This window comes from Platalea leucorodia (assembly GCF_965183815.1).
Source record: "Platalea leucorodia genome assembly, chromosome: 4".
NCBI classification, from domain to species: Eukaryota; Metazoa; Chordata; class Aves; order Pelecaniformes; family Threskiornithidae; genus Platalea; species Platalea leucorodia.
In genome coordinates, this window is record NC_138826.1 from 45,045,038 (window position 1) to 45,059,958 (window position 14,921).

At 39.4% G+C, this 14,921-nt stretch overlaps 1 protein-coding gene across 1 annotated transcript in view; it reads right to left on the reverse strand.

The window, feature by feature from the left end:
- Nucleotides 1-1,029: 1,029 nt before the first annotated feature.
- The window catches only part of DYRK4 (dual specificity tyrosine phosphorylation regulated kinase 4), a gene marked incomplete at both ends in the record, with an annotated part of 31,774 nt that continues 17,882 nt past the window's right edge, over nt 1,030-14,921 (reverse strand). Inside the window, 8 exons of the mRNA XM_082310638.1 lie at nt 1,030-1,265; nt 1,717-1,871; nt 5,511-5,640; nt 6,192-6,252; nt 7,413-7,585; nt 9,358-9,439; nt 11,722-11,860; nt 13,883-14,023. Coding sequence (XP_082166764.1) covers nt 1,030-1,265; nt 1,717-1,871; nt 5,511-5,640; nt 6,192-6,252; nt 7,413-7,585; nt 9,358-9,439; nt 11,722-11,860; nt 13,883-14,023 — 1,117 coding nt within the window. The remainder of the gene's footprint in view (nt 1,266-1,716; nt 1,872-5,510; nt 5,641-6,191; nt 6,253-7,412; nt 7,586-9,357; nt 9,440-11,721; nt 11,861-13,882; nt 14,024-14,921) is intronic.

The following is a 14,921-nucleotide window of genomic DNA, read 5'->3' on the forward strand; positions in this document are numbered from 1 at the left end:
ATTATTAAACTGTTCTTAACCCACGAGGTTTCTGACTTTCACCCTTCCAATTCTCTCCCCCACCCCACTGGGGTGGGGGGAGTGAGCGAGCGGCTGTGTGGTGCTTAGTTGCTGGCTGGGGTTAAACCATGACAATTTTATAGGACAATTTCCTCATTATTTCCTTTTAAATTGCAGTACTATCTATAAGCCACAGTAAAATGTAAGAGTCATGATGAGGTGGGTGCTTTACAAATGCAATGAAAACACAGTCTGTTGTCCAAGAGCTAAATGTTTAAATTAATTAAATGTAGAAATCATAGAGGTCATAGAAATCTGGTTTTTTTCAGAGTATTAAGTTAAACTTCCTGTGGAGGACAATTTCCCTGAATCAAAACAGCTTGCTTTAATCCATCCTTCCTGTTGATTTGAATACTGCGTGGAGTCTCTGCAGACGTGGGCCCAGAATACCACTCTTCTTTGTTGCTGCTAAAGAGCTAAAGAACATAATTTCCATTTCTAAATGTGCTAAGAAGGTTTGACAATGGCTTCCATCTAGTGCTTCACTATAACAAAGTGGGAGATAGAGAAGGAGGAAAGTGAAGGTCCTGGGTTTGATTTCTCATATTTTTTATACAGAAGTAAATCCAGTAATCCTATCCATGAATTATTCCTGATTTACGCTGATATAAGTGAAATGATTCAGATTCTTCAATCAATGCACTTTTTCTTTTAGCTCCAGGAAAATCTAGAATTTGAAAGTCTATTATAACATCAAGAATAAGCCACTCTCCACCTCTACAATCTCCATTTTATTGCTGCTGGTTGTGAAGGATCTCTGATCACAACAATGATGTAGATGAGGAAAAGGAATGGTTTTCAAATTCTGTTTTGGTTTCCTGGACTATTTCAGGGTAAAATGAACATTAAATTTACTTACAATGTGCACAGCCCATGTACAGACAGATACAGCTTATATTCCTGAGTACAAATAGTACCTACAAAATATACCAGGTATGCAACTGAACCAATCATTGCTTGTGCTGTGTATTACTTAATTGGTGGGAAAAAAAGAGAATTTTTTGGAAAAGCTGTTTCACCACTGTGTTCTGCTAGATCATTTTTTATAGGCTTTTCCATTTGGGTCTCCAAATGTTTCTCTGGAATAACATGTTTCCTTGTGTTCTGCACATCATTTTCTGTTGTGTCTGTGGAGGGCACAGTGGGAGTCAGTCTTTCAGCCAGTTCACTTTTCACTTTTTCAGCCGTATCTTTCCAGATATTTTCTGTAATAATAAATAAATAAAATGATAGGGTAAGACTGCAGACTCTTAGCAGCAGATAAGGACATGATTGCCACAAATTCACAAAAAATCACTTGAAAATTTTCTCTGGGATCTTACAACCACCATTGATGCATTCTTTTGCTCTGAAAGTGAAGTGCATTATGGTGTGGTGTCAGATACCATAACTATTTTGCTGTCAGTAGGGAAATGATCTTTCTATGTGAATCTTTAGTACTGCCAGTGTTCTTGCTGGCAGCCGCTATAAAACGTAAGTAATGGGTTTCTACAGAAGTGAGAAATAGTGGCTCTACCCACCACATTACAGTGACCATCCGTTACCTGCACACTGCGTACTATCACCTCATGTCACTTCAGACACATGATACTAAATATAAAGAAATACCAAACACTGATATAAATGCACTTAGTTCTCCAGGTAGCACATGCTTACGAATATTCTCTTTTTTCTCTTCTGCTGCAGAGAAAGAGCCATCACTCAGCTTCCTTGAAGTCTGTGTTTTCTGTTTTGCTCTGTATATTTTTGGTTCCTGGATCCACGCATGCTTCATTGCTTCATCAGGAGTCATGCGCAGGGCAGGTTCCCACCTTAAATCCATGGTAGACAAACAGTTATTTAACAGTAGCTCTAACTGAAAGTCAGTTTAAGCCAAAAGATTCAGTCTTATCTTCTGAAAGTCATGTCATGAGGACGTTTTTTGAAACAAAAGAATTTTAACTGAAAACAAGGAAAAATCTTATGTGATCTTCTCCATCCTTCTAAACTTTTTATTTACTTCAGCACCGTGTGCTTTGCTGATCAAACCCTCTGAAGCATCAAACAATTTTTAATATGCAGTTCATGGTGTTATTAGGGCAGGAACCCTACTGAATGTTTGTTTCAAGGTCAATGCAAGCTCCAAGAAAGAGCTTGAATGAGACATGGGGTAATTCATTAAAAGATATGTCTTCCCTAATTTAACTGCACCTGAAACTACTGTAGAGCCTTAGTGTAACAAAACTCATGTGAGATCTTATTATGGAAATGAAAGGTGATTTTTTTTCAAAATCTCTACATTGATTTGATCCTCTCACAAGTTTCATCCACTCACTTCTCACACCCACATACTCACAAGTGTTTTGGCCAAGACCACTTGTGTGTCACACAGAGGACAAGGGTTGTCAACTACTGAGTCCTCATCACATCTCTGGGGTTCTTCTTGATTGGTGGTGATGTACTAGTCTTGAGACAGACCTTTTATATTGTTTAGGAGTCACCTGCTGTTTTGGCATGGTCCTTCACATCAGAACCTTGTTTACTTCAGTCTCCATAAATGTTAGGCAAGGTAGCTACTCATGGTCTATTTTTCCTTGTATTTTGGAATATATGTTTGTTTTCCTTTTGGGCTCACAGGAAAATGAGCAGCATATGTGATATTCCGCAACCTTGTTGCCATGCAATTGCTGTGAACTTTGAGATTTTTCACTGCAGGTCACCTGTGCTGTGGTCTCACCAGAGTGCAGCCTTCCTGGCTGTGACACAGACAACACGCTCCCCAGCTTTACGGGAGCACTGTCCTTTGTCACCGATACACGCCCGTCTTTCAACTCCTGTTCTGCAGTTTCTTCCAGTGCTTAAACACACATACATTTCCATTCATACTGCATTCATATCAATCCTAATATTTCTGTAACTAATCTCTACATGAGTTGCAGACTATTTCATTCTGTTTTGCCTAATGTCAATACTGTCCAGAACTGTACAGAAATAATGTAGGAAAACAAAAGATATTCTTGTCATCACAAGAGCTCAGTGAATTTTTTTTTTTTTTATCTGATGTTTTCATCTGCAGAACCAATGTATAGAAGTTGAACAGAACTATTTATGAAGTCATGGCAAATGTATCACACTGGTTTGGACAGGCACAGATTGGCAACTGAAAAAGACAAAAGAGTTCAATATCTTTTTTTCTCAAAAAGAGTTTTCATTTCAAACCTTACTTCATTCCTTTGAAAATTTAAACAATCTTAACATATAACATTTTTTTCTGTGTGACCTGAAATGACTCGTTTACAGGGGTTTTTTGCTTCACTGAAATTATTTCCTAAATGTTCTGATTCAGCCAGTAAATCAAAATGGATCAATGATTCATACAGCTTTAGCAAGCAGAGAACATTAAAAGCAACCTTCTTGTGAAACAGAGAGGGATGTTCATTGTCTTTTTCATGTAACCACAAGATAGCATGGATTTCTTTAGGAAAGTACTACTGAACTGCTAGAAAGAAACTTACAGTCAGTGCTAAAGAAGACACAAAATATTAGCCTTGCATAAGATACAGGTAACACTGGAAAAGGCATGGGACCAGCTTCTGCTGCAGTTACACAGTACAAATTAGGATCCAAGGTCACCCTGAAAGCCTTACTGCACCTATGCAAAAGGTCAGTGTTTAAGGCAACCAGACAAAAGTTTGTTCCCTTATGCTCAGTTTTTCATTTTGATGGATGAGTAAAATCTCATTAGTAACCATCTCTCAAGCAAAAAGACGTATTAGGAAAATGACACCTCATATCAGCAAGGTCCATGGAGTCCCACCCTGTAAAATGCTTAGTAACCTGACCACCTTGATCATGGTTCAGCCATGAAATAGTTTTGCTTCTCTCGTATTTATATTACATTACATTACATTATATTATTATTCATTTATTAAGAAGTGCCATTTACTTTGTGGTGACAGATGATATGCTGGTGATACTAAATCACGTCTTTCTTCCCCCACACAAGCACATAAACACTTTGCCACTGACACTTTCTCCATCAGTGTGATTCGCTATTGGACCAAGTTGCTCCAAAAGGCTGGGATCTCCCTCTTTGGAGATATTCAGAACCCAACTCGACAAGGTCCTGAGCAACCTGGTCCGAGTTTGCTCTGCTTTGAGTGGGAGGGTGGGCTAAATGACTTCCAGAGGACCCTTCCAACCTAAATTATTCTGTGATAATTCTGGCATAGAGAATCTGTGGGATTTCTACCTTGTGCGAAGACTGTTAACAATTACATGTTATTTGCATTTAGCAGTTTACAAAAATGTGCAAATCATCAATTTCCTTTAAGAAAACAGCTGTGGACCACTTGACATACTAGGTATTCAGTAGCAAAATGCTTGACTGGAGTAAACTCAACGGTCTGTCCTAGAAATGACAGGATCTGAGACATATTAGAGTCTTCTTGCATTCCGAGCTCCAGTGATTTATAAAAATCTATTCCAGTCAAGAGAATGGAAAAATACAGTCTATCAAATAATTCTTGAAATGTACAATGTGACTGTTGTCAATGAAAAATAAGTATAACTATGATAAGGAGAAAAAGGGCTTAAATCAGCATGCAAACTACAAGGTAACATTCTGGTAACTGTGCTAAGTAATCCTCCACACTAACTACCACCGTCAAGAAGAAGCAAGCAAACAATACCATTGATTCTGCGGTGAGACATGGCTGAATGTACTTTGCATTTTTATCCTCTGCTAAGGAGGAGGCATGTGGTGTATTGGAACTAAAAAGAGTCTAATCTCAGCCAAGGGAACATGCACACAGAGAGTAAGATCTTTGTGAGCAGATATTCAAAGAAGCAGAACTGTTTTAATACATATACCACAGTGTATCACCTGATTGCCATTTCCAAGGCCTAACACAGAAAATATAGTCAAGCCATTGAAGCCAGCAAAGTCAGCTCCAGGTATAACTCTGGAGGAAACTGGAAGACATTCTTCCCTCTGGAGCAGGAGTTGGATTTAAGTGCAAAACCAAACTTTGATCTCCAGATATGCACTGCCGTGGGACAGTGCATTATCACTGCCTATATTATCTGAATGAACCTTTATCTCAGATATAAAACAGAAAGGATTTAATACAAAGGCCTCAGTGGGTAAAAACATTGCTTTTAGAGTTTAGTCTCCAGCATCAGAAGATGAAGACCTGCTTATAGATATGATGATGTCAGCTTTCTTTTGTACCTTGGACTAATCCTATACAGTCTTTTTGTGCAATGATTTCTCCCTGCAATCAGCTCTGAATAATAACAGTTATCCAAATGCTACAATGAGAAAAAAATGAAAAACAAAAAAACAAAACCCAAAAAACCAAAACACCCCACCAAAAAACCTCAACAGACACAAAGACTTTAGAGGCACAAGAGAATGAAATCAAAGTCAAAACTAGCCTGCTGCATATAAGTCAAAACTATGAACTCACATTAGACATCCTTTCAGAAAGTCCAAGAAACCAGCGTCATGGGTTTTCAGCACTGTGCTTAGATCCTTGGAGTCTGGGCATCTCTTTTTTCCCTTGCTGTTAGTTATGGACTTAGGAAAACCTTTGGAATCTTTAAAAAAATAAAGACATGCTCAAAAAATTATGTTAAAAATCCTCACCAAATCTTTAAGAGAGTTGCAAAAACAGTACCCATATCCATCCCACTAACTCTGGTTTTGCCCTGTTGGATTGACAGTCTGCCAGTCTTGTGGCAAACAATATTGGTTACATCCTAGAGACTGCATCCTGCACTGTGGTTTTTTGTTCATCTTGTGTAATTTCCAAAACCAAATTATACCCAGAGGAATGAACTTAATCCCAAAGCCCATTGCATTCCTTTCAGCAACAATATTTTTAAGGAGTAACGGTGGAATGGATTTCCCAATCCTTTCCTTATCACCGTGGCAATTAAAGGCCCATAAAACATGAAGAGCACAGTACCAGGTTCATTTGTAGGCCTCATGTTACCCTTTTGCTTCTCCTCAATACCTCTTTCTGAAAGAAGTTTTGTCAGCTAAGAAGCAGCTAAGGTTCTCTGACCCTACCCTCTACCAGTGATATTAAGTAGTGATTAACTAGCAGGGAGGAATTCCGCAAGGACAAACAATCAGAAGCAGTTACCAAAGAACGTTCGCTTTCTTGATGCAGCCTGGATAAAATCAGCTGGTGGAAGACCCAATACCTTCAACACAGAAAACGAATTCATGGAGTTACTCTTCATTTCACAAACATACATAACAACTGCCAGGAGAGATGAGGTGTTTCACTCTCCTCCATATGAAAAGAAGCTGAATGTAGCAGTTTACTGTGAAATGTCTACAAACCATTTCCTCTTGTGCCATTTATTGTGGAAGGAATTAAGGCATTCCTTAGAGATTACTTACATAGAAAATGTGATCTTATAAAGGATGACACTGGTATCGTCACTACCGCAGAAGGCTCTAAGAACAAGTATCTCTGTTAATGACACATGTAGGGGGCCACATGGAGAGGTGCTGTCTTTGAAAATTTTTGTACAAACTAACATGGCACTAGAAGGATCAGAACTTGGGGCTGAGTTCAACATCAGGTTGCAAGTAGTGATTGGTATGGAGTAACTAAGTAACTTGCTTTGAAGGGTCAGTTTTGCATGTATTCTGACATTTGCACTGGGTAGGTGATGTGAGGTAGGAGATGTCACAGTACATTCCTAAAACTCTTTGAAAAACAGTTACAAAGATGACGGAGCCAAACTCCTTGGTAGGGGCAGACAGTATAAAAAGGGGCAACATCCACAAATTGTGGCTTGAGAAGTTCAGGGTGACTATTAGGAAAAACCCTTTCACCAGGAGAGTAGAGCAGCAGTTGAGCAGGTCACCCAGAGAGTTTCTATTCAAGCCTTTGAGGTTTTCAAGATTTGTTAGACAAAGACACAGCTGACTAATCAAATGCTAACAAAAATATCTGTCTCAGCAGGAGGTTGGACTAAGGAGATCCAATTCAACCAACACATATTTGATTTCTAAGAGAAGATGAACCTGTTATAATTAGATTGCTTTTCCTTCCCCTTAGATATGCTTCTTCTATTCTAACTTCACCTTACAAATTCTGACCAGATGATAATATGCTTCCTTTGGAAGGAAGACAGTGAGTGTACAAAGCAGTGATTGGCACATGAAATGGAGATAACAGTTTTGCACTAGAGCCCATCCTTTCAAAGAGCCCTTTGGCTGTAATAAACCTCCCTCTAAAAGGCCAGCCCATAGACAAATATATTTCATCACCTCTTGACATTTCTCTTTGTTGCTGGCAGTGTAGTTCATCAAATGAGTATGTAATTCAAAAGACAATCTCAAAAGTTACCTCCATGATGCAGGCAAGTTGGTCAACTTCATTTTCCCCTGGAAACAGTGGGTAGCCTGTGTAAAGCTCAGCCATGATACAGCCTAAGCTCCACATATCAACAGCCATAGCATAAGGATGACCAAGAATCACTTCAGGTGAGCGATAAAACCGGCTCTGAACATAGGTGTACACTATATCAAAACAGAAAATTAGACAAGAAGAAAAATATCATAAATGGGACAGAAATGTGGATACCAGATTTCGCAGAAAAGTGAAATACATGTTCAGGCATCATATCTATGCATTAGCTGTCATTATGGGATTGCTCACATAGGCTCTTAAAACCTTTTCTAATTCCATCCTAAAATCAATGGGTGATATGCTTTCCACTATTCTATTTGGAAATTGTTCTTCAACAAGTTTTACTGAAAGAAATTATTCTACTAATGCTGTGACTCAGCTTACTCCATGTTCATTTTCCTATTTGGAGGTCTTCCCCTTGCATCAATCAACAGTTCTTCATTATCACAGGCTTGCACTGTAGGAAATACTGGTTTCACTGACACCTAGGGAACATCTCCTACTGCCTTCTGATTTCCCCATTAATGCATTATAGCCCGACAGCAGATGTCAAAAGATCTTGTTCCAAGATTTGGACTCATCATAGTGAGCAGACTAACTCTTTTACCTCTTGTCATTCAGACAACTGAACAGGATTACAGCATGCAAGCTCTGTTATTTTCTTACTCCTATCTCTCTGATGGTCACTTTGTATGTATTTCTGCACTTCTTTGCATTCCCACATATTCAACATCTTTCTGGAAGGCACGCGCTCTGAAAAGTAAGCGCTGCACAGCATGTGATTTCACCAAATCTGTACAGTTAGAGAGTGCCATGGTGGCAATCTGTGCCCTTATGCATTTGACCAGCTGTATAATTGTTGTCTGCTTTTTGTCATTCTTGTCACAAATAAATAGCTGACTTTTTGTTTTCTACTCTCTAATCCTGTACCACTTTGAGGGTTGTACCAATTCTTGTTTCAGCTGTCAGTCTCCTCAGTCATGCTCTGTCTTTCTTTTCACTTGTTTTGTGTTTCAATTTGTTACTCTCTGCAAATATTTCAGGCTGCATCTCAGATTACATTCTACTCAAACATGGGCAAACCTAAAATGATCACCCACTCCTACAAAACTGGACTGAATCCCAAAATATAGAGGAACAGGTCTGGCTCAGCTTAAACATGAATCTTTCATAGGAAAAATACGAGCCATTTAAGACAAGTTTTATTTTTCTAAGTTAATAAAATACAATGCAGATTTCTGTCTTGGGGTTTGTTTTTTGTTGTTGTGTTTGGTTTTTTTTGTAACAAATAATATTTGCTTTCCTGATGGTGATATAATTCTTGCTTTATAATATGTCTATTAATGTAAAGATTCATTATTAGGTGAGTTTTTATACATTCATTTCTCCTTTACAAATTTTGTTCTTGTTATCTCCTGCACATTCTACTTAAATTGTTGATAGAAAAAAAAAAAAACAAAACACAACTGCATTTAGACTTTCAAAAGTAAAAGCATAGTTCCCATTCCCCCCATTGTATTAATCCAAAAAGTACCCATTATAATTTAACATCCCATTGAGGAAGTCTCTCTGGACCTGATAAAATCCTTGTTAAGTGAGGTATTGGGATTATCCTCATAGGTCTATTTCAGCTAACCACTCTTGCAAATGCAATTCTGGTTTCAACAGGAGTAGAGGATCTGATCAGGCTTGGGACAAAGAAAAAGCATGGTAACAGCTTACTCCTGCCAGTATTTGTTCCACCACCAGTGGCTGAACAGTTCATCAGATTCTAATTAGGGGCACAGGTCACTATATTAGCTCAAATAAATAGTTTTTCCACATTATTTAAAATTAAGAAAGCTTATTAAGAAAATTACATCAACTTGACTTTTCTGCAAACCTCTTTGGTGTTCATAGCAGCTTGATCCAAAATCAATAACTTTAACTGAACCTTGGCCTTTGTGATATAATAATATGTTCTCCTAAAGAGAAAAAAAAATCACAGGGAAAAAAGTTTTAACACCACATTAGGTTAGTGAACACTTTGGAAAATAAGCAATGCATAACACATTGGGTTTACACTTATCTGCGTAATAAAAGCTTCAAACTACAACTTCCTTGGGAATGCATTTGCTAACATGAGTAGGCATCCAATAATGTGCGATTAACCAAAGCAGAGGGGAGATTTGTAAAGGTACCCAGTTTGAAGGTTAGCTAGACAGGGACGCTAGTGCCTCCTGTACAATCCAAGCCACTGCACTGTGCAGTGTGGTGCTATCAAGGCACCAGCCAGTGAGAATGCTTGCTGTGTGAGCAGAGTGAGCTCCCCAAAACCCATTGCTCTTAATCTAGTAAAAGGCAAACTGCATCTGGTTGCATGGTGTGCTAAATTAACCAGAACCATCCTTTTTGTAACCACAGAAAGCCCCTGCCCCCTGAACGAGTTGTACCTCACAATTCTCCCCTCGATTGCTTTCAACCTTCTCCAGACTCTCTGTAAGCATATCTCTCTCCACCTCACGACAGTGTGATGCAGAGATCCCAAGGTAGCAATGAACGGAAATGTTAGGACCCTATGGATTATTAGCTGAGTGCAGATGGGTACAGCTCTGTGTGCCTGCAATTCCAGCTTGAGAAGTGATTCTTAAACAGCTAGCTCAGGAATATTTGCACTGATGAGTAAACATAGCCTATTAGCTCTCTTCCGCAGAGTTCAATTTTATCCTCATTAAAAATCTATCTAAATCAAGGATTTCCTTTGATTTCCTTTCTGATCATAGTCATCTCCACTTCTCAGTGTAGGATGGCTACCTTCATCAACCAGTTTTAAAGTGATTATACATCAAATCTTTGAAGGACTGAGCAGTTCCCAGGCTGATGCCAAATAATGACAAAGTAGTTTCTTGGGTAATTAGTGGGCTCATAAGGAAATACTGTGCATGACAGGAGGGAGAATCTGCTACTGACAAAAGTCAAGGCAAGCACTGACTTCCACTACCCAAGTGCTCTTGGTTCTGCTATGGGAAGAAGCACCCTCTCTCTGCAGCTAGCTACCCCTTCATGCTTATGGTAGGACTCTGTCTCTAATTCTGAATCTCTCACAATGCAAGGGAGCTGATTAACTGAAAAAACAGGTTCTGGGGACAGTGATTACCTAGTATGAAGTCCAGAGAAACTCCATACTCTACCTTATGTTGAGAAATATCATAGAGGCAGATGGAATAACAGATGTGAGTTTCAGGCAACATAAATTAAATTCATGAAACTGTACAATTGTAGAATGAGAACAAAATTCTCTTTGTTAACTCACTAAGTTTTCACTAATACATTACTCTATTTAAATACAGACTACACTCATTGATCTTGCCAACCTCATTCCTTGTCAGTGGCTGCCTGGAAACAGATTTTGTGTTGGGCTAATTGTTTCTGATTAAGATATTTTGGTTATCTTGTAAGCCTCACTTCTCATCGAAAATTGGTCTGGCAAAGATGTTGGCAAGACAATGAGTACAGACAGTATGTGACTCTTCAGACTTCTGAGTCAAGATACATTAAGCAAAGTCAGAGCAGAATTTCATCCTTAGCATTTTTACTTGAGAGCTGTTTTATTTATTTATTTATTGGTTCATTTGCAGAGAAACATTCACCTGAAATGAAAATAGAACTAAAATATTTTAGAAATCTCAGAAAACTTCAAAAATTTAAGATTGGGGCTTAAGGGTAATGGAAATGTTTCACCTAGCATGAATGCTTAGCAGATATAGCAGCACAAATTGGATCACAGATGTTCCTCCAGAAACAGGTGAGCACTGCAAATACTGTACTATAGAATTGCTTTGTCATTTACTAGGCTACTTAATTTTATAGTTATGCATATGAAATTAAATAGACTTAATGGGATAACCTGAAACCGGCTGCCTTGTGAGTATGTCCTTACATTATAATGTCCCTCATATTGAAATACTTAATTTCACAAGTCCTTTTTTCTTTCTCTAAGCAAAAAGTCAGTACCTGAATTTGATTCATATTTGCATACATTTTGGCAAACAGAAAATCGTATATAATACTGCAGTGAATGAACTGAATCAATGGAAAGAATCACTCAACTCTACTACTAACACAGTCTGAAATAAACTATAGCTTCTGTACAAATACCCTGCTGGCTTTTAAGGATTGTTCTTAGAGTTCCTCTCGATCAATAAAAAATAGGATGAAGCTAATGTATTCTGTACAGAATAATAGGTTATGAAATGACTGTACTTACAGGCTTCAGATCACAGTGAATGATTCTTTCCTGGTAGAGCACTTGTAAACATCTCAGCACACACTGAGTGAAGTGTCGAATTAAAGACAAACTGAAACCTTGAAAATTGTTCTTTTTGATCAACTCATACAAATTTATTCTGTGGGGATTGTGGGGGTGGAAGAAGAAGAAGACAGAAAGCAGAAAAGAGATTAGGGAACTTATTTTTAAAGGCATGATTAGTTTACAGTGCGTTAAGAGAGTATTTAGCCTATCTTTCTACATGAGGGAGGACTCAGGCAGAAGAAAATAACTTAGCTATTTTCCTCCTTAAGAATGCTGTTCTGCATGTAATATGCACAAACATCTCCCTGAGACTCCAGATATAAGGAAGACATAATGTCAGTGGACTTGCTTGCCTACTAAACTCAGTGCTATGTTATGAAGCTGTGCTGATTTTCACCAAGAACAGCTATCATTCAGGAACCGAGAGAAATAAATGTGCTTCAGTTTCCTTTTGCTCTCATTTGTCTTTGCTTTGGCACCTTGTGGCACACATCTAAACAGTCTGTAATAAGCAGTAAACCTTTCTAGATAAATACCCCCATAAATTCAGGTCTCATTAGGTTTTCATATCCAGCAGGACATTAAATGATGTTGTTAACTTCTGCCAAGCATGGCTGGAAGCACGTGGACACTGCCCTGGGACCCTGAGGGCACCACCAGCCCCAATTGCCCTGCCCGGTAGCCTGGGGTTCCCCGCACCTGCCTTCGGCCCAGGACCCCCTGTCAGCCCCTCGGGGCCATCAGCCTCTGCCCCAGTGACACCACAGCAGGGCTGGTCTCCAGCTTCCCACAACCCTGCTATGGGCCCTGCCAAGCCGAGCCCACCCATGGGTCCTTGTTCTGGCCCAGCCTCAGCCTGTCCCTGTTCCCAGGGAGGTGCCTGATGCCCAGGGCTGGGGCTGCCCCAGTGCCCTGCTCCTGGCTGCCAGGCCCTGCTCTGATGGACTTGAGGGAGCCCCCATAGCCCCTGGTGCCAGAGCCCCAGGGAGCCCCCAGCCTGGGCTGTGCCCTGACAAGTACTGAGTGCTTAATGTGTGGTCATTCTTCAGAGGAGGAAATGGCCACAGGGGTGGTGGCTATTGAAGGGATGCACAAGTGTGTCCTCAGCAATATGATATCAAGAGGTGTCCTCAGCAGGACCCCGTGCCTCTGCAATGACATAAACAACTGTAGCTTTCTGCCTTGCCCAGTCATGCATCCACCGGTGTCAGGCAAGGCCCATTCCTTCAGAAGTAAATAAGTTACCAGTACTTGATGGAAAAGAAAATTTACAATTTAAGGGGTTCTCACTATATTTTAGAAGCAATAAAAACTTCACCAGACAAATATTTTTATATGACAAACAGTCTTCAACTCTTCTGTAAAGAGCTGAACATAGTGGCTATCCCATGAACATTTTCCTACAAGTTTCCATAGCAGCTTACTGACAAAACTGGTCTGTGTCTTCCCTGGAGAAGAGTAGTCTACTCTTACCCCTGTGTGTCTGAGTGACATACTTGCATGCAGCAACACAATGAATTTAGATCTGTTTGAGATCAAGCCTTCCATACGATGATGAATCTTCAGCAAGGGCTATAACAGGTGCAGCAATGGGGGCTTTACTTTAAGGGATGAGGAACCACGGATAAGCTCTGTAATTCCAGTTTGATGCCCTGATTACAAGGAGGCTGGCAAATAAAATGGTCTGACTTCCCTAAAAGTTCTCCGAAATTCCTCCTAAGATGTGTCCTGCAGCATACATTCATAGAAAGCAAGAAACATATATACTTTTTAATTATTTAATATTGTTCATATTTATATACCCTGAAGTTTACCAGTCATTAATTAATTGTTTTACTCTTTTCCTCTTAGGTCTTTCAGGGAAGAAGACTTCAATACACAGCACAGAAAATAAGGGATGGATCATGTCATTGTCTGTGTGAAGTCTGAACGGGGCCTTTTTCAGTTCACCTTTGGTGACTAAAGACTCAGTTATGCAGTCTGTATTTAAACAATAGTCCTTTCTTGTAACATCAAGAGAAGGAAATTCTTCCAAAGAAGGCATAAAAATTAAAGCTTGTAAGGCACAAGGTCTACAACGTTCCTTAAGATTTGTGTAAAGGAAAGTATACTTTACCCCAGCAGTTCAAAGGAAATACAGAAGTGATTGCGAAAGTAGAAGTATTCCTTCATGTGGATGATATTGTGAGTATCATCTTTGTCCTTCTTCAGGAGAGCATCAAGGATCTTCACTTCTACCAAAGCCTGGCTGTGAAATCTGAAATATCACAGGACATGGGAATGGTAACATTAATTCAATCTAGCATTTGTAGCAATACAAATGTTACAAACACCACAGTCTTACTGTAAACTCAACTGTGGGGCAATGATTAAAAATTCACCATTCACCCTTGTTAACTACTGTAACTTTGATTCCTTATGGTTGTTGCCTAGTCTAAATATACTGGCCTTACATAGCATTGAAGAGTAGTTATTTTGACTTAAATGAAAAACAGTCTCAAATAAGCATCTAGAGTAAAATCCTAGTGCTTTCACAATCCACAGGAATGCTTCCATTTATTCGAACAGGGCCATATTTCACACCTACTACAGTAAGACAGTCAGTTTTGAAGAGCATCTTTACATTTAGTATTCCCTGAGGGGGAAAACTGAACAGCTAAAACTCTATTGCTGGAGTCAACAGCATCATTCTCATCTGCTTCATTGACTCTAGTTCAAGCTAAACTCAACTGAAAATTTGTAACCAGTCACATAACAAGAAGAGGTTGCTTAGGACCATAGTGTAGAATTTTTCATGCTAAAATGGGTGTCTGGAGCCTCCCAGCATATTCCTGTGGTTTTGGAGTTTTGGGGGGGAATGTAGGCTCTCAGCTCTCAGTCACGCAGGGCTGGTTACCTGTGTTGTGTATTAACTGTGTCACAGATAGAAAGACCTCCTTGTATGTCTGGAAAAACTGCACCTGCTTTCATAGACTGTGTCTGCACTGGGTCCAGGCCAATTCCAAGTCCCTGACATCACCTTTCTTCACTCTGTTCTCACTGTGTTTAATGAAAGCTTAATGTACAGGGGGGTTGATTTTGCTTTGTTCACATTATCCCAGATTGTCGCTGCCTATATAACAAAGAGCTGATTGTACTGATTTAAACTCAACAGA